The sequence below is a fragment of the Poromitra crassiceps genome, assembly GCF_964638095.1.
Source record: "Poromitra crassiceps genome assembly, chromosome: 28".
NCBI lineage: Eukaryota > Metazoa > Chordata > Actinopteri > Beryciformes > Melamphaidae > Poromitra > Poromitra crassiceps.
The window spans coordinates 19,626,380-19,651,717 of NC_139651.1; the positions used below are offsets into that span (position 1 = coordinate 19,626,380).

The following is a 25,338-nucleotide window of genomic DNA, read 5'->3' on the forward strand; positions in this document are numbered from 1 at the left end:
ATCATGTCCTTGTGTGTTTAGGCAGAAGGTGCTGCTCAAAGCAGAAGAACCTCATTGTATTTGTACATAAAGTTGAACTTGAACTTGAACTTGAAGAAAACGAGAAGAAGAAGAAGGAGAAGAAGAAGAAGGAGCTTTACGGTACTACCAACCTAAATTGGTAGAATTAAGGAAGTTTTTAGTTCCCCTGTTAATTCAGCGATATATAGAAAGCCATCATCTTTGAACACATCTTTGGCAATTTGCTTCCACTAGTTCAACAACTCCCTGATGGAGCCCTCTCCAGTTCAGATGAGACATACGGCCCACAATGCTGCTGCTACACTGAAGCCACCGGTAAGACTGAAGCACACTTTGTTCTGCGACTGAGAACGGGGGGCGTTTCCTGGCTTTCCTTATCCACACACTCTTTTATGTTCTCTCATATGCCTTCATGTTTGACTATGACTTTGTTTATTGGAGGTATACAAGATGTTTACTGGAGGTATACAAGATGTCTTGTTTACTGTAGGTATACAGGATGTCTTCATGTGTTTTTTTCCTGAACTTGTGTCTGTTTTGAGGTCATTCATAGTTAACTATTACAGTCAGTGTTGGGGGTAACTCATTACAAAAGTAACATGTAATATATTACCTTTAGCAGGAACTCATTAATATAACTTATTACCAATAGGATTTCAGTAATATTATACCAGTTACTTTGTCAAGTAACACAATTTACAAATCGAGTTACTTTATTTTATTTGATCAAAGCACATATTTAAATAAAGATGCAATAATTTCCCAATACATTTCCTAATCAATTTGTGTGTTTTTATGCAAATAACCAATATAGATGACAATAAAAAAAGGAAAAGGATAACATTTAGAATTTTGGACAGTTTACACTGACTTCAAGACGGTTGAAATTATTTTTCGGGATCGTTCTGTGGCGGCGATGTCATTCTGCTACTGCAGTTATTTTGGTGAAAGTAATGCAAAAGTAGCATAATAAGTAATGAGTTACTCTACACAGACAGTAATATTGTAAAGTAACTTATTACATTTTGAAAGTAACTTACCCAGCACTGATTACAGTACATTTAACTATGTGTATGACAATAGGCTACTTTATATACTATATTTCAATTCACCAGAAAGACATGTTATCATACCTTATATACCATGATTATTGAGTAACATTTATTCAAATTATTTTTATTTTATTTTATTTTATTTATAAAGAGTGTAACTTGAAATCAGGCTATTTAAATGTTTTTTTTCTCATGTGCAAGCCTGAAATGTAGCCTATCAAGTTGAATACAGTAACAAGAAATTACATCGGTAGAATGCTATGGACCATTTCCTTCAGTTATTTAGGGGTGGTATCATTGTTACCGTTTGCTTAAATTATTTGAAGCCTAATAAAATCTTTGTAATATTAATGCATGCTGATTTGCATGTTTCACTTTTACATGCTGTAGGATAAACCAAACCAAATGATTCTTTGCCCGCAGCAGCATGAAGAATGCTACAAGCTGTCAGCTTCTCCTGGATGAAAGCAACTTTTTTCAACTGTATTACCCAAGTCACAAAGAAGACAAAAGAATGGTGAGCAAAGAACGATTACGAAAGACAAACACTGCCAAAGGAGTTACAGAGTGTGGACATCGAGCTGCAGTCATTCTGGTCAAACTGATGTTCTGCTGAGGAGGAGTGCAACACTTCCTGTTGCGACGTACTCTGTATCCTGTTTTCCACAGTCAGTGGTCATGCGTGTCATTCCCCTCTCAGAGGTTCTGTGGGCGCACGGTCTTGTGACCCTGCACGGTGTGTGAGGCTTCTGACAAGACAGGACACTCCAAAATGTCACAGAAGGGAACTTTGGGTGTCAGCAAAAACTAGCTCTTTTAGCACAAGAAAAGCACCACAAGTCAGTTTGGAAAATGTGAGTGTAGTTGTCATCTTGTTACCTGATTGACTAGAATAAACAATTGACCTCTTACATCAGGGAATCCCTTTTTTTAAGTGTCATCTAGCCAAAAGTCGAATCCAGTATGATTTGAGGTTGATTGTAGATTGCGCTGCACAGAGATAGACTCTCTAAATAAATGCATATACTTGTGACACCTCCAAACAGACTAGGGGGCCAGTGTGACTGTGGAAGAGGTGTCAGTATAACTGCTGGTTTGAGCCATCCAAGATAGGCATCTTGTGACTGCAGTCAGACATAGAAAGCTGTGAAGTGCTCAGTCACACCCTGTGGTGGGACCAGGCCAAATAAGCACTCGGTCAGGGCTACTGCAGGGCACAGTAACGTGTGTGTCTTCACAGTATGTTGACTTCCCTTCAATACAAGTAGAGCAAGGATGGCTACTTTATTAACACATTCACGATCATCATTTGAATTTACGTTTCTCCAGAGAGACACGTTGAGTTTCATGCATGTTGATATACAGTGTTGGGCAAGTTACTTTAAAAATGTAATATACTACATATTACTAGTTACTTCCATTTGAAAGTAATAAGTTACTTTACAATATTACTGTCTGTGTAGAGTCACTCGTTACTTATTACACTACTTTTGCATTACTTTCACCAAAACAACAGCAACAGCAGAATGACATCGCCGCCCCGGAACCATCCCAAAAAAGAATGTCAACCGCCTTGAAGTCAGTGTAAACAATCCAAAATTCTAAATGTTATTGTTTTCCTTTGTTATTGTCATCTATAGTGGTTATTTGCATAAAAACACACAGTTTGATTAGGAAATGATTGTATCTTTATTTAAATATGTGCTTTGATTAAAAACAAAATTACTCAATTTGTAACTTGAGTTACTTGACAAAGTAACTGGTATAATATTACTGAAATCCTATAAGTCAGAGGTTCTCAAATGTTTTTCAGCCAAGGACCCCTTACAAGATAGAAAATATACCGCGGACCCCCTCATTCTGATTTGTGATTTTGGGCTAAGCTTAATTGTTTCCACGGTAACGTGCTTGACTTTTAATTTGATAGGTTTGTTATTAGAATGTAATCCATGAACCATTTTAGATTTAAAGCATAAACTATTTTCGTTGAACTATGAAGATTTTGCAAAAAAAAATATATATATATATATATTTTATTACATTACATTTACATTACGTCATTTAGCAGACGCTTTTGTTTTGTCCAAAGCGACTTACAATATCACAATTTGTCAACAGTCCAGAAAACCACTATGCAACACAATCAATGACAGCCAAGATATTTTGATAGACTAGCACCATGTAGGAAGTAGTTTGAGAAGGAATAAGTAACATGTAGCATTTTCTTTTTAATTATTTTTTATTTTATTTTTTTTACTTGAAAACTTTTCGCGGACCCCCTGGCAAAGTGCCACGGACCCCTGGGGGTCCGCGGACCCCCATTTGAGAACCACTGCTATAAGTAATAAGGTATATTACTGAGTTACTGCTAAAAGTAATATATTACATGTAATATGTTACTTTTGTAATGAGTTACCCCCAACACTGTTGATATATGTGCTCAAAACATTTGGGCACAATCAAAAGGCAATCAGTGGAAGAAGGTAGAGCCTCCATGCCATAGTTTAATGAGACAAAAAATAGGACAACGTTTGGATCACATTGGATCTTCATCAGGTCAGATGTTTGGAGCATGACACCCACCCATATATATAACATGGCAATCATAGGCTGACAGGCTCGATGGTCGGCTGGTGTGGGTGAAGCAATCAGGGTGGAGCACATCCCAAACATAATTGATACTAATTGACACATGACTCAAGTCAAGTCAAACCCAGGAAAATGCATATAAATACATAGCAAAAAAGGGCTTGAAAAAATCAACAAGTGTTGAACAGACAAACATTAAAAATATCTGATACATGCAATGTTTCAGCATCAGAATCAGAATCACTTTTATTACCACAGTATGCAAGTTACATATAGGAATTTGTCTTAGTGTCTGTATGCAGCGTAGCGGTCACATCGATATACAGAGATAAGAAGTAGGAAGATAACTAAAGACAATCACAAAGTTGCAAGTGCAATCAAATCGAGTAAATATATACAATATGTACATGAGTGGTGAAGTGTTCTGTGGATGATAAATATGAATTTATGTTGAATTTACATGAGATTTACAGACTGAGTTAAATAGGCGTTAAATAGGCAGTGGATTTACATGAATTTACAGTCGGAGTTAAATGAGAGTTTACCATTGAATGTACATGAAATTTACAGGCTAAGATAAATAGGCATTAAATGTGCAGGGAATTTACATGAATTTACAGTCCCTAACACCCTAACCCTAACCCCATTATGGTTTTTATGGTCTTTTTACATTCATGCGAAAATTAAATTAACAAAATACTATTCCTTTATGTGCAATACCGTGATAAAGAAAAAGTAAATGGTTGTTGGCAGTGTATCGCTGATTTGTTTTTGAGTTGCATCGAACTGAATTGTGTCAAGTTGAGTTATGTTGAGTGTATTGAAGCCATTTAGAAATCAAAATAGTATCTAGCTATACTGTACCTGCTTTTTTCTGTTTAGTGTATTGTCTGTCTTACACAATACGTCCGTGTGCATTACATTTCACCTTTCGTGTTTAAATGCTAGCTTGTTTCACATCAATGTGTCAGTGGAATATTCCTTAACAATATCTGCTCATCCTCCAATAGCAGCACAAGAAAAGTGTAGTGAAATAAAATGATACATTATTGATTGTCCCTTCCTTGGGAGCGTGTGGTCAGCCGCAGAGCAGCAGATCTGGAGCTGCTTGTTAAAGTACACTTCAGCAGGGCGGTGGCTGGTAGCCTGCATGGGCCCTCGCGTTTAACCACAAGGCTACCATGCTAACAAACAAATTCATGCTAACAAACAAATTCATACAAAACAAACAACACAAAAGCCCCAATGGGTCTGCAAGCAGATCACTCTCAACAAGACCTGGACCCCCACTGAACGCCAGGGCACAGACGTGACACGACCTGGATCCCACTGAACACCAGGGCACAGACATGGATTCATTTTAAGGCACCCTGCAAGGAACTGAATCTAAAAGAGAATTTCCCAGTTCCTCTTTTTTTATAATGTCACTGTGTGCGCACAGGGATCATGTGACGCGTGTGTGCATCTCTTCAGCCACTAAAACGACCACACTCGTATACAAAATGAGATCTCAGGGCATCTAAGGTCTGCATTACTACAAGTTCTCAGGGCATCTAAGGTCTGCATTATTACAAGTAAAAGGCAGATTTATCAAAGAGATTCACATTAGATGAGTAGAGATCCTCTTGTGAAAATGCAGGATTTTTTTCTTTTTTCTTTTAAGCCCTAAATCAAAAATGGCGATCATCGGCTATTTTGGAAATTTACATTTCCATGGTTTGACCTACAATGCTGCAAAGTACTGGAGTACTGTAGTAGTGCTACATGGTTTCTGCGACTTTTTTGGGTCAAGGAATTCATAACTGATGTCATTTTGATGATTTGACCTATTTTTGACCTTCAAAACCAAGATGGCCATCATGGATTTTCAGCTCCCGAAGGCCAATTTTTTGAAGTTGTTGTAGACATAAAGCCTTCATATTAGGCTCTAATGAAAGCTCTGCTCATGCTGAGTTGAGTTATAAACTGTAAAACAACAGGTACTGTAAGTACACAGAGGTCAAAAAGGTCAACATTGTGGTTCATGAGAAACAAACCGCTCTATATGGTTACTAATTTCTTCTATGGTCACTAATTTCTCCCTATGGTTGCTAATTTCAGAATTAATTGAATTGAATGATAAAGGTGTATATTCGAATACATCTGCCTACTGTTACAGACATCATCATACCTCTCCATGTGATCAGTGGTCGGTTCTATGGGCACGGGAAGGTGTTGGAGAAGGTGATGATGACTGATCTGACAAGAGGAGGTCCTCTAGATGAGAGTGCAGATGTTACCTGTGGGCAGACCAGAGCTTCCAACTGGCATCAACTGAAGAATAAGTGTACAATCTGTCTGATGACTCATGTTGGATCTTCATGTGGAAAGGAAAAGCTATAGGCGTATTGCCAGCTCCATTACAATCTTCTCAAGCATCCCTCTCCATTTGTAATGGCTGGGAGGCCCCGTTGCCCCAGCAGCTTGCACTTCATAACTGTTCAGAGAGTAGGCTAATGATGAGAGGAGTGAACATGGGCAGACTCAACAAATTCAGATGAAGGCCATCATCCATGTAGCCTACTAATCATTGCAAATTGTTAAATTCCTTGTAGGCTATTGCCATAAAGTGGATATTGATGTAGGCTACAAATGTATGCCGATGTATTCCAATAAACAACTTTATAATTCAATGCAATTAATTTAGAAATTAGTGGCCATAGAGAAATTAAGCCCTATTTGCATGGGATAAGTAGGCTATCTGGGGACCTCTGTCAATTTGCAATAGCCTAATTGTCCATGTCCGTCGCAAGTAGTAGGCATATAGCCTAATAATTCAGCCGCAAATTCGCCTACCTACCATATTTCGCCAAACACAGAGCTCCTCTGATAATTAGTCCCGTGCGAATCGGCATATCTGTGATTTGGATCCGTAGTTTAGGTTTAGTTCTGTTTTCTGTGCATGCGCCCTTTTCTGATATTTTGCGTCACGAATTATGGAGGTGCGCTGTCAATTATATAATTAACGTTTTAGTGTCACTGTCTGCGCATCCCCCAACAATGTTCCTGCTTATGCATTGTGCCTTATGACATGTTTTTGTGAATAAAACAAATTAGTTTTTCCTTAAAGAGCCTATTCCTGTCACGCTGACGGCGTGAGCTGCAAGATCTCTGTTATCTATGCAGAGTTTCGCACTAGATGATATCCTACTGATATCTATCGATCTATCTACCTGCGCGTCGCTGGAAGCGTGCTGACGTAGACGGTGCGTCTGACCACGTGACACTATCTATCCACTACTTTTCCATAATAAAGAGCGTTAGTATTCCTGGCTGTCACGGTGTCACCCTGACGGCGTGATCAGCTGGGACATCTGTTATCTATGCGCAGTAGGCTAGTCTCTGATATCCCAACGACAATCACGACAACAACAAAAAATAAGTATGGCTAATCTAACCCAACATAATAGATATAAGAACATAAGAGGAACCTCAAGTTTAATGTTTGAATTTATTTGATTAAATTTTATTTAAATTTAAATTTTATTTCTTGAAACTACATTTTTGAATTTGGCCTGTAAGAGGCCAAAACTGCCAACATTGCTGCCAACCTGACAGCCAGTTTACTGGCCTCCTGAGTGATATACTATAGGAGCAAGCCTAATATACTTTGAGTAGGCTACAAAAATTCTTCAGCACTACAAAATCAAATGATATATGTCACTAAATGCAATATAACCTTTTCCAAGGGTAGCCATGTATAGCCTACAATTTCTGTGACATCAGTTCAATTTGTGTATTTTATCGAGTTTGAACAAAAGCTTTCATTTTGAAAAATTCTGTTCAGAAGTCCAAATGATTCTGCTGCTTACTTTATCCAGCCAGCTGGAGGCTGCAACTTAAACCACGGGGATGTCAGTACATTTGAGTAAAACACAGACTTGGCGTATCCCGTGCGAATGTACCCCCAGAAACGCAGACGTCGGGGGGTAATTTCTAAATCACGAGGTCCCCAGGTAATACTAGTCTCGTGCGAATAGGGCTTTAGTGACCATAGCGAGCGACGGTTTGTTTCTCATGGACAACAAAAGTTGACCTTTTTGACCTCTGAGATGAGCTCTGTGTAGACCAATGTTGTTTTACAGTTCATAACTCAACTCAGCATGAGCAGAGCTTTCATTAGAGCCTCATATGAAGGCTCTACAACAACTTTGAAAAATTGACCTTTTGGAGCTCAAAATCGGTGACTCAATGTGGACAATTTAATAAAGTGAAAATAATTGTTTTCCTGGTTTGCTAAAGATGTTGTTGATGCCATAAAAGTCATGCTTATCTCCTAACTTGTGATAAGTTGTGATAAGGAGCTCCAGTATGTCAGAGCCATGTGCTTATCTGACATGACCAACACCTCTCCAGGTGGTCATGATGGTCATGACCACCTGGAGAGGTGTTGGTCATGTCAGATAACCACATGGCTGAGGTATGGCCGCTGCCACTGATCACATGGAGAGGTATGACGATGTCTGCAGCCTCAGAACAGCACCTTGTACTGCTATAAAGTGGATAATGATTGATGTACAAATGTATGCCGATGTATTCGAATAAACACCTTTATCATTCAATTCAATTAATTTGTACAAATACAACTGGCCCATTTTTGGATGAACTAAATATGTCACCGTTTATTAACTGTAGCACAGGATTATCCTTTGTTTGGCCGCTTTAAAAAAATTGGGACATAAATTAAGAGTATATTCTTCTCCAGGCCAGGCACCACTACACCACTGGAGATAATGGTGGAAAAAGCATAATTTCAATCCATTTTATTTTGACCATGTTTTCTTCAATATCTCCAAGTATTAATAGCAGACATGAGGGTGAAGTAATGTATTTCTTCTTGTATTTCTTTTAAAGGTTAATTTTTAAGCACAGTAACTAAACACAACGCTGTCAGTTATGTGCACATGAACAATATGTCACCCTTCACTTAAAAGAAGAAAAATCACCCAGTGTCGTTTAGATGCACTGAAAATAGTGCTGGTGGAAATAGTGCTGGGCTTGCTATGTATTAATATACTCGGAAAATGCTGCTGTAAATGTCCTCAGTTTTGCTCAGGCAGCTGTGATTAACATGAGGCCAGGCGGGGTAGCAGGCCACAGTCTGTGTGGTTTCAACAGCTCCTATGATGCCCTAGCATCAGTTTAGCATGAAAGCTAACTGATCTACTGATGAAAAGCCTTTACAATGACATCAGACATAAGTCATACATCATAGAACCAGGAATGCCATTTTAACGGGACATTGATGATCTCCGTTTGTACAGAGGGCATTCTTTGTTTTATTGTATGTTCATATTGTTATCATTATCATAATGAGTATGATTATGTTATCATACTCATTTAGAGCATGAGTAGAAAATCAGGCGAGCACAATGCATCTAGTAGGAAATATTTCCAACAATCTCTGCTGCAAATGAGCTCAGTCAAGGACTCCTCATCATGAGTGTTCCAATGAATATGGTACATACTGTACATAGTGTACTGTATATATACTGTGTACTGTACATAGTGTACTGTATATATACTGTGTACTGTATAATAGTGTACTGTATATATACTGTGTACTGTACATACTGTAGCTACTGTATATATACTGTGTACTGTACATACTGTACTGTATATATACTGTGTACTGTACATACTGTACTGTATATGTACTGTACATACTGTACTGTATACTGTGTACTGTACATATACTGTGTACTGTACATACTGTACTGTATATATACTGTGTACTGTACATACTGTACTGTACATACTGTACTGTATACTGTGTACTGTATATATACTGTGTACTGTACATACTGTACTGTATATATACTGTGTACTGTACATACTGTACTGTATGTCCTTGGTATTCTTGTTTTAAAGTGGATTGGTCCTTTATAGCTGAGGGCTCAGCAGCCATGGGCATAAAGTGACCGCGGTTAAACATATCTTCAGTCTGATTTTTATCTTGCAGAAAGTAATATTTTAAGCACCTGCCCTTATCAGAATGCTGCAGTCTTCCTCTTAAGCAGAGAGCAACAATGATATAAATGAAGCCTGGAAAGTGCTGTTACTTTTCAACAGATCTTTTTGGGAGAAACAGATTCTCTAACAGTATAACACACTAACCATGACACAATGTTTACAGAACCTTTAGAAAGTGATAAAGCTTTTCATTTTGAAGGTGATTCTCCACTCAACATGAGAAGGTTTGACAGTAAAGTAATGTACTTCATGCATTCTGAACCCATACATGATCTATATATAGAACATTATACTGTATCCACACAAACATACAAAAGACATCAAAGGTTTTTGACTTTGGATTTTGTAGTTTCTTTATCGGTTTGGTGCAGACGACTGTATTTCCCCATAGGAATTGTTTAACAGTAGGCTGTCTCCTCTTCCTGATAATCATATCTCCATTAACTTCTGTGAGGTTACAAAACAGATAACTTCATCTAATCTCCAAGCACCCTGTGTGTGTGTGTGTGTGTGTGTGTGTGTGTGTGTGTGTGTGTGTGTGTGTGTGCGTGTGTGTGTGTGTGTGTGTGTGTGTGTGTGTGTGTGTGTGTGTGTGTGTGTGTGTGTGTGTGTGTATGGACTTGCATTTGTGCATGCGCAAGTGATCGTTTGTGTGTATAATTCCCTCGATAACACTTTTTGGTCATTTTGCATCAGTATAAAATTATGTCACCTATTCACCTTATGTAGCCCCGCCCACTCGAGCAGTTTGTGTTAGGACTTCCTGCTCAAAGCAGAGATGGTCTCTCTGGTCAGTGACTCAAGCAGGCTGTGGGGGTTAAGCTCCGCCACAGGAAGTGTAAACACAATAGCTTCCGATTGTGTTTACACTTCCTGTTAGTCTCTCAAGCCAGACTGACTCTTCTAGGTGAGTAGAAGTGAAGGATGCATACATGCAGTAGGGTAGTTATTTATGTTATGTTAATATCACATATATTGTCTAATAAAGAAACATTTCTGAATCCTGTTTGTGTTTGTGTTGTAAATTTGTGCACATCCTCCCATTTAATTATGACTAAATGTATCTATCGGTATTTTTCATAAGTTCATTACTAAAAGGGTTAACAAATGCAAATATGTTCAACTTTGGTAGAAGAGTGTGAGCAGTAGATGATCATATTATTGAATTTGAAGCCATGTCAACACAGTAAACTCCCTCTTTCACAGGAGATAACTGATATAAAAGAGCTATGGAATCTAAGGCATGTTGTAACTTAATTGCCAAATATTTTAAAAGCAAAATAAATGAATAAAATTGACCAAAGCTGAAAAATAAACTTGCTTGGAACAAATATGTGGCAAAGTTGATCCTCTTTAAAAACACCTTTTTTGTGTGTGGAGAGACTGCATGCTGTGAGGAGACACTTCATTACGATTGGCTGCTAAGGGAGGAGACAATTCAGAGCAGATAAATGTGAGGCTTGATGTCTCCTCCTGACAACTCATCAATGGCCAGGAACCTTTAACAGACACACTCCACCGCTCCCACCCACACACACATCTACACAAGTCAAAAAGTGCCTTTTTCATTTCACACTCAAACGGTGGGCCTTGTATATTTCACAGCTACAGGCCATTTTACTAGAGGCACAGCTACAGGCCTTAAACACCAGTGAAACTCAAGACGGGCAGGAGGACATTTTCGTTTTTGGTTCAGTGAGAGGAAATTTTGAAACATTGTGCAATGGCGCAAACGTTTTGAAAGATTGTGAGAGAGTGTTGCCAGTCAAGAACCTGAGAGTCGGTTCGTTGGAGAAGAGGTCCCCATGTTGGATCCATACAGAATGGAGAACTACATCATCTCGCCTGTAAGTATTTTTCTTTCATATCAATCTCTTTGCAAAACACCCAGGTGTTCAGTGTGTTTCAGTGTGTTTCAGTGTGTTTTTCTATATGACACCGTGTGTCCTTTTGTTTGTTATCTTGCCTTCTGAAATATGGAAGCTGAAGTTCTGTAAACCACAGTTTTGTATCTGTTTTTGTCGTGTCTCATAAGCCCATACACCATTGGTGTGTGACACGTAAATAAAGAAATCAACCAATCAATCACATTTTTTTTAGCTGTTTCTTTGAATCATGCAGCACGTAGTTAATAAGATGGAAAACATGTATGCAAAGCTGGATATTTCTGTGTACTGTAGTAGTAGTAGTAGTCTCAGAATCAGATATATTATGAGATGTTTGCTTCATTATAACCGTAGAATAAATACTGCATAAGGCTACTTTATACTTTATACATGTCTAATCCTCACTGAACCTCACTGATCCTCACAAAAAAATAAAAGAAACATGCTTAATTTTGGTCACTATCAGATCATGTTAATGACACATCTGATTCACAAAGTTACATATAAACATATTCATAAACAGGATGATTCATATTTCCTTTGATAAATGACACACACGATTCATGTGATAATGTGGATAATTATCACATAAACAAAGATTTCTGATCCATGACAGTTTCTCTGTTCTTTTTCGCCCTTGCAGCCCCCAGAAGAAATGTATGAACCTGAGATCTACCGACAAGTGACAGAATATTATAGTCCATATGTTTTAGATGGAGATATCCAGCCAGGTGAGTTTCACATTTAGTTTAGCATCGAAATCCCTTTATTTGCTGTATTAATTCTAAATACCACTCAAAACCATAAATGGAATTTCACAAATGGAATTCACAAAAATAAACTGAAACATTAACGCTGTATTCACATGTTTCCATTGATAGCCAATTCAGTCATTGAATTCATTAGATGGAGCAACGTTGTGGTATGCAGTGACACGGTGCTTGTCTTTATATGAGACATAAAAAGCATGTAAGTTGTGCAGCTGGAGCTCCACCACATAGAAGGAACACAGGAAACAGATGCCACTTCTGTCCGCCGCTAAAACTACAGACATAGAATAACTTTCGCCCCTTGGGGTTTTGCTGTATCAGGAGAGCTCCTTTACTTTCTCTTGTAAGCAACTGTTTTGAATAATGGCACCAAAACAACCAAAAAAGAGAAAAAATACAAACAGATTCGTTGGCCTGCAGCAAAAATTGTCCATAGAAAGAAAGGTTCAGCTGACATTTTAATCAAATGTATTAGAATCCTTAAGTAATTTAAATTAGAATAGTTACATTCATGATCAGTTATTATAAGTGAGTCATATTTTCTCTGACATGTACTGACATATTATGTTAAAGGATTATACATAATAAGATACAGATGTATAATGACATTATCATCCAGTTTGATTTATTCGTTATGAATACAGTGCATTTCATTTCTAATATGATGACAGTACACCAGCATAGCATCAGTTGCATAATTTGCATGTGACATTTGTGTTCACCTCTGTTTGGTTCAGTGGTGTTTCCATGAGAGAGCTTCATAGATATTTATAGAGAGCTGTTGACATTTCTTATTTCATAATTTGAACATTTTCAGCAGACCAATGAAAAGGGGCACAAATAAATAAAAAAAGAGTTGTTCTAACAGTGGCAGTGTGGCAATAAACAGGAAAGAGCTTCCTCGATTATTCTCCTCAGCGCGGTTCAAGAAACCTCAGAGGGAGTGAACAGAACAGCCTATGTTGTCTTGAATGTTTGTATGATTCATGTTTTAACATCCATTATTATAATCAAATTGTTCTAGGCTTCGTGAGGACATTCTTGTGACTTTTGGCTCACGCTGTGCGTATACAATTAAACATTTGATGATATTTCTCACCACCTCTGTTTAGAACACTGGGAGTATCACCCTCACCACGTGCACCCTGTGGAGTTTGAACACCTCCAAGAGGCTCACTTCACAGAGCTGCAGCCTCACTCTGTCAGTTTGCAGCCTCTGCACCCAACCGCCCTGATCCGACATGACGGCGCCATACGATACGACATGGAGACCCTGATGGACCCCAACCTGGGGGCTCACGCCCATGGGTTACCGCAGCCAGTAAGTGCCTCTATCACCCCGGACACACACACACACACACACACACACACACACACACACACACACACACACACACACACACACACACACACACACACACACACACACACACACACACACGCACACACACACATACTGTACTGCTGCCAACACACAGGCAAAAAACACACTTTATGCATTAAACAAACACACAACAATCTATATCATAAACACACACACAAAAAATGCAGTTAATGCAGAGAATAACACATGGATACATGAAAGGCCCAGGGGCGGACTGGCCACCTGGAGTACCGGGAGCTTTCCCGGTGGGCTGCTGGACAATTGGGCCGACCACAAAAGAAAAACATGGATGGAAACCCAACTAGTGCCTGCGTGCATGTGTCGCTGTTGTAACGTGATACCAGGGAGGGAGGGGGGAGAGAGAGGGGGGGGAGGAGAGAGAGAAGGCAGTCCCTCCTCGCTTGAGGGGAACTGCCGTTGTTGTGAATGTAAAATCACATGTTAAATTCAAGACCCCTTTTTCAGACGTTTTTCCAGGAGGAAAAAAACAGCTTATCGGCAGTGTTGACAGACTTGCGGCCCACCAGCAGTACCTCCACGGCCCACCAATGGGCCGCGGACCACAGTTTGGGAATCAATGATGTAATGTATTTATTTTATAAAGCTATTGTTAGCATTTCTGCATGCTGCATGTTGCATCAAGTAAGGTTTTCTTGACCATTGCATGTGATAGTATAGGCTAACTACAAGGGGTCCAATGGCTTTGGTGCTGAGATATAAATAAATAAATAAATAAATAAATAAATAAATAAATAAATAAATAAATAAATAAATAAAATTTAAATAAATAAATAAAAAATTAGCATGCTTCACCACTCCAGTTGTGAACCATTGAACCAGAGCAGAGGTTATTATATGTTAAAGTACTTTATGTTTCATGCTGTGCTCCATCGGTTTTACAACTCCCTCATCACTTATTTGCAACTGACACTTATCTATTTTGGTGACTCGTCTCACGGGTGAACTTCACTTTGATTGGTATTGTGACTGGTGAAACTAATGATACAGTCCTTTCTGATGTGTGAACGTGTTTTCAGATAAGCTTAGGCAATTGAATGGGATAGAGGAAACTACAATTCTTTACATCCACATCTTCTATGCTTATCCTATGCTTCATAGTATAATATGAAATATAATGCATCACTCACTGTAGCATTGGGTGTAACATTGTCTGCCCAAACATAACAGTTTAGATGCTGGGTGTAATATTAGTGAATAAACATTTGTCATATGCAGAAGACACACAAACAAAGACTATAAAGAATTGTTTGCTGCTTACAAAAAGCTTTTATTATCTGCCATCCAACCCAGTCGATTGTTTCTGCTGTTTGCGTGTTTTGAATGCCTTGACAAAGTGTTGCCCACCCAGGCATTATAGTAGCAACCACAGAGCAGAGTGACAGCTCAGCAGAGACACTCTTTGTCACTTCCAGCGAGATGATTGTATCACAAACTGACACGTCAGAGTGTGTGATCTGCAGTATAAACCATCAGTACAAACAAGGGCCTCACTGCACGTTTGAGAATAACAATGTACGGCGAAACAAATTAACAGTTTGAGTGTGAAACACGGCTGCATGAATTGCATGAATGTTATTTTGGATGTACAAAAGCATCTACATTCATAATGTTGATTTCATTTTCCTGGTTGTCCTGTTGAAAACGCATGTATTCTTATACATCATGTATTCTCATACATCATGTATTCTTTCCTATTAAGCATGATTTTCTTTGTGTGTGATTTTGTATTCCCTCTCCTGCTGACAGGTGATTTGTTACATTGAGGACTGCGATAGTGTTCCTAAAGCGTCACAACGGTCATGAGTCTGTTACTAACCGACGATCACATTTGAACGCTGTGTTCCAGATCCAGTTCTTCACTCGCGCGCCGTACCCACACCTGTCGCCCGCGCCGCGGAGCTCCGACGATGAGGAGCACCGAGCACGAAGTCCCGTGGAGCTGGAGGTGTCTGATGAAGAGTGTCTGAGGGAGAGAGTCCCCTCCGTCACAGCTGCAGATCTGGGTGAGGAACCAGATTCACAGCAAATCATATAGACCAGGGGTTCCCAACCTTTTTTGTGCCAAGGACCGGTAGATACATGGAAAAAAAAGTTGCGGACCGGTTGTCAATTTGAATGGTTTTAGTTACATATATATTTACTCACCAGGTGGCGACAAAGGGTAAATAGCAGCCTTTTGTGTTGTACTGTATGTAGCCTACAGTATTTATGTTTTTGTTTCAACTACAAACATGAATAAACGTCAACTTGAAACTATGTTTCAACTGCCACACACAGCCTATAATATTATAGCCTATGTTTATTAAAAAAAAAAGAATTGACCAGGCTCGCGGACCGGTACCAAATGCGCTGTGGCCCGGTACCGGTCCGTGGCCCGGTGGTTGGGGACCACTGATATAGACTACCAGTGATACCTTTGATCAATTATTACAGTGATAGAAAAAGTACTCAAATCCTTTAGCTTAAGTAAATGTACGTAACAATACCAATGGAGAAATACTCCAGTCAATATAAAAGTCTTGCATTTAACATTTGACTTCAGTAAAAGTATAGCAAGCTAGGCTACTAAAAGCAAAAGCCACATGCATACCAAGCAAACGCAGACAACACACACATGTTGGTTTGGTGTGCTTTGTCTGTCTGTCCTTGTTTGGAATTGTTTGGAGACGTTCGGTCAGATCCGACATGTTCAATCCTTGTTTGTCCGTGTTTGATGAAGTTTGGTCAGTTTGCCATGCTTTCAGACATGTATCCATGGCAACGCAGCTTGCGTATGCCCAACTACAATTTTGAAGTCAGGCCTTCAGTTTGAAAGCCTTCAAATAGAACGCATGATCTTCTGGTGTAGCAGCTGTGGCATCAACACATTTGGTTTTAATCGGAATCAATGGAAGCTAAAACATTTGTTTTTGTTTTTTAATCTGACATTGCACAAAAAGTAATAATCCATCAAAATCAATGTTGTTGCCAAACATTGACATATCCCAGACTGCGATAAATATATAAACATATATAGGGGGCGGGACTAGTGAAAATGGGTCGTAGCTAGGGATAGAACGGTCGTAGAGAGTTGGGGTTCAAGGGGTGGGTAGGGGGAGTGTCTAGGGGGATGTGGGTGGTGAGGGGGGGGCGTGGTGAGCAAAGGGGGTGGAGCTAGGGGAATGGGGCCGTAGCTAAGGATAGGACGGTAGAGAGTTGCCGTTTGAGGGCTGGGAAGGGGAGTGGCTAGGGGTATGTGGGCGGAGTGAGGGCAGGGTTCATGGTAAGATCATTCTTTATGTTGAAAACGATTAGCCGTGTTGTTGAGGGACCATTCACAGCTGACATATACGTTCACTCCAGACTAGATTCAAATGAATAAATAGCTCTACAACTGGAAAAACGAATCCAGTCATAACGGGGCCTTATAGGTTGGTTTGAATGTGATGGAATAGGCATAGCCTACTATCAGTGAATGAGTCAACAGCAAAGTAGCCTCTCAGTTCAAAATTAGTAAGTAACTGTTTGATTTTCCCAACAGGCAATAAAAAGAAGATCCGTTTGTATCAGTTCCTCCTGGACCTTTTGAGGAACGGTGACATGAAGGACAGTATCTGGTGGGCGGACCGAGACAAGGGGACATTCCAGTTCTCGTCCAAACACAAGGAGGCTCTCGCGCACCGCTGGGGCGTCCAGAAGGGCAACCGCAAAAAAATGACATATCAGAAGATGGCTCGCGCCCTGCGCAACTACGGCAAGACCGGAGAGGTCAAAAAGATCAAGAAGAAGCTCACATACCAGTTCAGTGGTGAGGTGCTGGGAAGAAGTCATCTAGAGAGAAAGACATACATGTAAGATAGCAGGGAGAAGACACATATCAGGAAAATCATGAGCCACGTGTTAATGTGGGTGCTTAAGTTGTTCCATCAACTTACAGTAGCTGATCTTGTAAATAGCATTATTTGAATTATAACACACATGGCTGCTGTAAGATATGCCCCTGGAGGATATTGGCTGATATGACATGATGCATATATTTTCCACAGAAATATGGAGCTAGAGACAGAAATGACTCATTCTGTGTTAACGAGCAATTATGGCATAAAGGTCATTATGACCTGTTTCTCTGAAAAAAGACTTTGTAAAATAAAATGTTCCTGCGTAGCAAGATAGCCACTAGATGTCCTCAGAGAGCTCATAGTTCTGACACTGCAGTCTGCCATGGCATCCCTCCTGTATGCACGGTGTTCGACTCTCCTCGTGTTGGCCTCGCTCAAGTTCTCTTTTGGATCCCACGTGGCTATACCATGATATGTATGTATGTATGTATTATTTACAGCAGCATTTAATATTTAAATCAGCAAAGAACCACAAATAGCAATAATATGGTCTGACCCTCAGAGCATTCACTGTGATTTTGGTTACCTACCAGAGAATATAACACAATTATCAGTATTTTATTATTTGCATTACAAGAAAAAAATAAATGTTTTCTGCAAATACATCATCTGTGTCTTACAGTTAAGAAATGCTTGAATGAGATTGTAATCATAAACATGTGCTTCCTTATAGTGATTTTGAGAAAGATCCTATAGGTGAGTGATATCTGATGCAGCTCACAAGTTTAAAAGCAACTGAATCACCCCTCTCACTTTTCACTGATTATTCAGATAAATGTGGCAGTGTGGGGATTTTTCTCAATCTTCAGGTACAATCCTTTCCTTTACATCTCCTCAAGCCCGGGTCAATCCCACATCACATACATAAGGCTGAGGTTGAAGTGGGCTGTCACCCAGTTCTTATCTGCTTCTTTTCCCTGACACAGCACAGGCTCCAACCCTCCTCTCATCAGTGTTGAGCTATTCTCAACCAAAGCTTTTAAAATGCCCTTGAAGTTTTAATTTTGACGGTGGTATGCAGTGTACTCCAGTTGTATTTGTTTTTATACTGAATGTTACACTTTATAATAACTCCACACTATTTAAGCATTGGTTAAGTATTAGTAAATACTTAATTCATAATTTCTAAAGCATTGTTCATACATTATTAAGCATTTGTAAGGAATTCATAAACACAGCAAAGCTATTTATAATGTATTTAACAATTGTATTTAACCTCATTTATAAATGCTTTGTAAGGTATACAGTAGATAGTCCTCACTTTAGATGAGGTCAAACAAAATACTTAACAAACAACTACTAACTACCTTAACTAACAACTACTAACTACCATAATTACATGGGACATGCCTAGTTGGCCCTGGCCACACCGTGAAATCTGATTGGCCACCACATCACTGACATCACAGTCTTTCAGAGGCTGTCGCCGACTCATCAAGCTAGCGTGAAGAGCCTGGTATCATATGAAACTAGAAGACCTAGGCCAACGCTCCAAATTTAGGCTACATTTTGGCAAAGTAAAAACTGGCATGGCCATTTTCAAAGGGGCTTGACCTCTGACCTCCAGATATCTGGGAATGGGTTCTGTGGGTACCCACGAGTCTCCCCTTTAGGGATAAGGTAGCATTTTTCAAAGCCTTGACAGGTATGCATTTACATAAAAAAAAAGTTTTGGCAACTGGGGTGGCCAATACCACCCCTATCGGCATGCCCCATGTTATTAGTTAGTAGTTGTTAGTTAAGGTAGTTAGTAGTTGTTAGTTAAGTTAGTAGTTGTTAGTTAAGGTAGTTAGTAGTTGTTAGTTAAAGTAGTTAGTAGTTGTCTTTTGTGTGACCTCATCTAAAGTGAGGACTATCTATGCTTTACAAAGCATAGATAGCATTTATAAATTAGATTAAATACAATTGTTAAATAATTATAAATTGGCTTCTTAATCAGGAATAAAACATTTATAACTGTTTATGAATTACTATATATATATATATATATATATATATGTGTGTAAGAAGTTGTAATTAGGCTGTCTGAAACCAGTTTGTTACATAAGTTCACTGGTTTTGCAACCTTTCTAGGTACCTGGTTATGGATACTTTTCGAGGAACCATCAGGGGGAACCTTTGTTGCTTGATGGTACCTTTGTTTGATTAGGATATCCCATAATACCTTGCGACCCTTACAATCGACGAAGAAGAACGAAGCGAGCGCGAGCACGTCGCCCACAAAGCCTACCGCATCAGAAAAAAATGAAACAACGTTCGTCACTTTCTTTTTGTTTTTATTCTAGAATAGTCAATAACCTCAACCTTCAGTGCAGTCAGATGTTTGTATCAGGAAAGTCACTTTTGAACAATAGTAGGAAGCACCTTACATGACTCTGTTGTGGACAGCAGCCGGGCTAGTTAGGTTGCTACTAGCTAACGTTAGTTTGGTTAGTTTAGAAAACCCGCTCCGCGTGCCCCAAAGCAGGACTACACTGTACAGCCAGGAGGATAGCAGCATGGCAGACCTTCAGCTTCAAGTGTGAGTGGAGTTCATTTTAACCGTGCTTTATTCAATGACAAGCTGTCGCTGCTTAAGTAACGTTACAAATGTGTTGGTGAAATGCAACGTTTTCGCTATAGCTTGGTTTCACGCTTTTAATTTGAAGGCGGAAACGGGAAATGGTTTGAGTAGATTGAATTGACACTGGTCTGTCAATTCTATCATTTCACACGTACCATTTCCCTTCTTCGCCTTCAAATTAAAAGTGTAACACTGAAACGTTCGCCTGTGAAGCCTCGACCTGTTTGGATTATAATAACCAGTGTCGGGGGTAACTCATTACAAAAGTAACATATTACATGTAATATATTACTTTTAGCAGTAACTCAGTAATATAACTTATTAATTATAGGATTTCAGTAATATTATACCAGTTACTTTGTCAAGTAACTCAAGTTACAAATTGAGTTACATTTTATTAAATCAAAGCACATATTTAAAAAAGATACAATAATTTCCTAATCAAACTGTGTGTTTTTATGCAAATAACCACTATAGATGACAATAACAAAGGAAAAGAATAACATTTAGAATTTTGGATGGTTTACACTGACTTCAAGGCGGTTGACATTATTTTTCAGGATGGTTCCGGGGCAGTGATGTCATTCTGCTGCTGCTGTTGTTTTGGTGAAAGTAATGTAAAGGTAGTGTAATAAGTAATGAGTTACTCTACACAGACAGTAATATTGTAAAGTAACTTATTACTTTCAAATGAAAGTAACTAGTAATATGTAGTATATTACATTTTGAAAGTAACTTGCCCAACACTGATAATAACGTTAGAGAAAACAGCCATCAGCCATGCAGTTTTATACTCATTTATTGCCAAATGCTTTGGGAAACAACTTTATCAAGCTTGGTCAGAAAAGGTCTGTCTATTCAATGGAAACAGCACCAGTGCGACCTGTCGCGTGCGATGCTACCTTCAAGAATGAGGACGTCTGACGTTATTTTTTAATCACCTATAGTAAAATGAAATACCTAATTAAACAATCATTAAACAACCATAGTTAGGTAACTAGATGATATTAAGCTTCCTTGTATTACAGACACAACCATAGTCTTTCATTCAGTTCACAATTCACATTATTCCACAATAAGGCTTTAGATAGTTGCTTTGGAATGGCAGCCTCATACAGGGAAACCCAGCAGTACTGTACATTATAGTGATTATCAACACACAAGGGCGACAGTGCAGCACTGGCAACACACAGCCAGGAGGCCAGGAGGCATGCCATGCACAGACACACACACACACACACACACACACACACACACACACACACACACACACACACACACACACACACACACACACACACACACACACACACACACACACACACACACACACACACACACACACACACACACAGCCACTCAGCCAGGAGGCATGCCATGCACAGACTGACTTCACAATGATTTAAGTATTTAAAATAGCAGTACAGTACAGTACGATCTGCCAACGTCATGAGATAAATAAACTTGTTTCCAAGAATTGTCCCACAGTCGTGAAATATGGCAGAACCCGGCCCGCTGTTATCAAGATATGTCATTTGATTCAAGGTAGTCATTAATGTGGACTGCACACACACACACACACACACACACACACACACACACACACACACACACACACACACACACACACACACACACACACACAAGATGAACAACTTAGATGCTATCTGGAGAGGAGCACATGAGGAGAGGTGAACTTGGTGTCACATGATTAAATCAACAGCTAAAACACTGAAGAATCTGACATGCTTTTGTGCCATGTTATTGATATAGTTCAGTTCAGTATAGTGGTTGACTGTTCACAGAAGAAACGACAGGGCACTCGGTAGAGTGCTTACCCTGCTAGCCGGGCGCTTCTCGCTCATACTGAGCATTAGCTAATGCTAGCAGGGTAAGTAGAGTGCATATACCTCCAGGTCTGTAGCAGCATGGCAGGTCTGTAGGTCTGTAGCAGGTCTGTAGCAGCTTGGCAGGTCTGTAGGTCTGTAGCAGGTCTGTAGCAGCATGGTAGGTCTGTAGCAGGTCTGTAGCAGCATGGCAGGTCTGTAGGTCTGTAGTAGGTCTGTAGCAGCTTGGCAGGTCTGTAGGTATGTAGCAGCATGGCAGGTCTGTAGCAGGTCTGTAGGTCTGTAGCAGGTCTGTAGGAGGTTTGTAGGTCTGTAGCAGGTCTGTAGCAGCATGGCAGGTCTGTGGCAGGTCTGTAGCAGCATGGCAGATCTGTAGGTCTGTAGCAGGTCTGTAGCAGGTCTGTAGGTCTGTAGCAGGTCTGTAGGAGGTTTGTAGGTCTGTAGCAGGTCTGTAGGTCTGTAGCAGGTCTGTAGCAGGTCTGTAGGTCTGTAGCAGGTCTGTAGGTCTGTAGCAGGTCTGTAGGAGGTTTGTAGGTCTGTAGCAGGTCTGTAGGTCTGTAGCAGCATGGCAGGTCTGTAGGTCTGTAGCAGGTCTGTAGCAGCATGGCAGGTCTGTAGGTCTGTAGCAGGTCTGTAGGAGGTTTGTAGGTCTGTAGCAGGTCTGTAGGTCTGTAGCAGGTCTGTAGTCAGCCTCGCTCAGAGCAGCAGGGCTGCATAATGAGCAGAGTGACCCAGGTTCAAGTTCCTGTGTCACTAAGAGCCAACAGCTCCCCCCCATGGCCAAGGTGTAATAAACAATGTGTACAGACAGTGATCTTACTGGGACAAAGAGAGAGACATGAAAAAGTATTGTAAATGGCTTTAATTAATGAATTATTATTATTATTATGATGATTATTATTGTTATTGTTATTTATTATTTATTATTATTATTATTATTATTAATAATAATAATAATAATAATAATAATAATAATAACTCAACTTAAATATTCATAAAAAGGTAAGATGACGTCTTAGATGTGTCTGGAAACACATGCCAGGAAAGACAAACATATTAACAGAGAAAAGGATCAAGCACTGCAACAGCAACAAGCAGTCCTAAGATACACCTAAGTAGTAGTATCTGTGTTTCTCAACACCACATTTCCCATAAGCCCTACTGCTTCCTGTCACAAAGAGGGTGTGGTCACTTGGACCCCCTCCTCCATGTGTTGCTCTGCATGCATGGGCTAAGAACTGATAGCAGCCCTTCAGTGATACACATTCCAACATGGTAACAACATGGTAACAACATGTTTGTGTGCCATAGATAGATAGATAGATATGCTTTATTCCAGACTCAAGGTCCATACAAAAATACAATCAAATACACACAATACAAAAAAGATGAAAAGAAAACACAAAATAAAAATAGTCTAGTGACTCATTTTAAAAGACACCTATACCAGTGCTCCCAAAGCTGAGACGTGCAGCGTGTGGCACTGTACGCAATGTTCACCAGCACCACAACAAGTTGATTTTCAGAATCATTTAACCGACAGATAAACCTGTACATTACATTTCTCAAGACAGCTTGCAGTGTGTTCACTCCAGCACTCACAAACATCTCACTCGCACTAGTCCACCTGGGCCTTTTTAGCAGTATTCTCAGAGCATCATTATATGCCACTTGCAGTCTCTGAAGGCTGGCTTTTTTATAGTTCAACCACAGATGTGCAGTGTACAAAGGTGAACAATACGCTGTAAACAGAGTCAGCTTCACTCCATCAGTGCAACAACTAAATTTACGTGACAATACATTTGCTCGCACATACAACATACGACACTGACGATAAATGTCCTTGTCATCTGTCAGTTGGTCTGTGATCACGTGACCAAGATATTTCACTTCACTGCAGACATTCAGAACATTACCAGACAGTTTAAAGTCAGGAAAGGTCATACGTCTATCTTCCACGGTTCTGCAAATCATAATAGCACTTTTTGAATCGTTATATTTTACATCCTGTTGTTCCCCAAACACAGAGCACACATTAAGGAGCTGCTGCAGACCGGCTGAGCTCGGGCTAAAAATGACACAATCATCCGCGTACATAAGCTGGTTCATCACTGTACTGCCGACCATACAGCCAGTTTTACATAAGCTGACATACTGTTGTCCCATTTAACCTGCATGGTCTGTTGGGCATACCAATAGGACAGGATTCTAACTATATATTTAGGGACACCAGCTGCACTCAATTTTTTAAATAATTTCCCATGATTCACCCGATCAAATGCCTTAGACGCATCTAAAAAACACATAAAAACAGATGCATTTTTTTTCTCTTATAGTTACTCAGCAATTCCTTTAACACATATATGCACATATCTGTACCATGTCTCGGTTTAAACCCAAAATGATTATCCGTAGAAATAATCAATTATTCGATCCTCTCCAGGATAATTCGTTCAACCACTTTCGATAATATATTCGCAAGAGCGATATGTCTATAGTTATCTGAGCAACCCACTTTTCCTGCTTTATCCTTAACTCATTGAGTGCCAGCCACTTTTGGAGAACGGACGCTCCCAGTGCCAGAGTTTCAGAGCTTTTTTCAGTGATTTCTCGAGGCCCACAGAATATTGTGTGATATTACTATGTAAACAATGAACACGCAAAAAGAACGATGAGACTCTTTTCTATCATCAGCAAAAACAGGTTTATTGATATCATTTTCCGTTCTTTCGTTATCAGCCGGAGAAGATAGCTTGATTTAACAAAAAAGAGCAGTTTTTTTCTAGAAGCTGAGATAATGGCCCTTTTGTTAAATTAAACATTTCAAACACATCACTGACTCTGAAGCTAATTTTCTGATGTAGTCACACCTCAAAAATAATTTCCTTCAATAAAACAGTGAAGGCCAGGGAATTTTGTTTTGCAGAATAATATTTTTAGCTGCAACCAGCAGCGCTGGCCCCTGCGTGCGCTGCTGGTTGCAGCTTCTTGCTGGTCTTTGCTGCTGGTGGGCATCGGATATTCTGGCTTGCGTTTGCCAATCCTGTCCTGCTGCCTGGGTCTGTCTGGGTCAGTGTTGTGCGCTGCTCTGCGTGCCCCCCCCCCCCCCCCCCCCCCGCCCCGCCCCGCCCCGCCTCAACTGCACACTCCTCCTTATGGGAGGTGGCTCTCTGCTGAGTTTGCTCTGCACTGTGAAGGGTGCGCGACCATCTATGCGCGACATCCAGCTTTTTTACAGCGTTTCCGCGTGTGTTTGTCACCGGCTCCTATGCTTCCAGTTGAGAATAATAAACAACTCCACGGCTGATCATGCGA

General features: G+C 39.8%; 1 protein-coding gene and 1 long non-coding RNA gene across 2 annotated transcripts; both read left to right on the top strand.

The window, feature by feature from the left end:
• The first annotated feature begins 232 nt into the window (after positions 1–232).
• LOC310799736 lies at positions 233–2,742 on the top strand. The gene is made up of 3 exons (XR_014553828.1): positions 233–336; positions 1,497–1,590; positions 2,590–2,742. It is a non-coding gene; the product is annotated as an uncharacterized lncRNA (long non-coding RNA).
• Positions 2,743–11,170: 8,428 nt separating this feature from the next.
• Positions 11,171–18,165, top strand: spi1b (Spi-1 proto-oncogene b). The gene is made up of 5 exons (XM_083662330.1): positions 11,171–11,521; positions 12,204–12,291; positions 13,443–13,651; positions 15,582–15,738; positions 17,256–18,165. The coding sequence occupies exons 1-5, from the start codon at positions 11,480–11,482 to the stop codon at positions 17,567–17,569; spliced, it is 810 nt and encodes a 269-aa protein (XP_083518456.1). The 5' UTR covers positions 11,171–11,479; the 3' UTR covers positions 17,570–18,165.
• The last annotated feature ends 7,173 nt before the right edge of the window (positions 18,166–25,338 follow it).

Bases quoted from the DNA above. Each gene is read 5' to 3' on its own strand.
- spi1b (XM_083662330.1), top strand. From the start codon at position 11,480: ATGTTGGATCCATACAGAATGGAGAACTACATCATCTCGCCT. The intron at 11,522-12,203 runs GTAAGTATTTTT...TCGCCCTTGCAG, and splicing joins AGAACTACATCATCTCGCCT to CCCCCAGAAGAAATGTATGA. The intron at 12,292-13,442 runs GTGAGTTTCACA...ACCTCTGTTTAG, and splicing joins AGATGGAGATATCCAGCCAG to AACACTGGGAGTATCACCCT.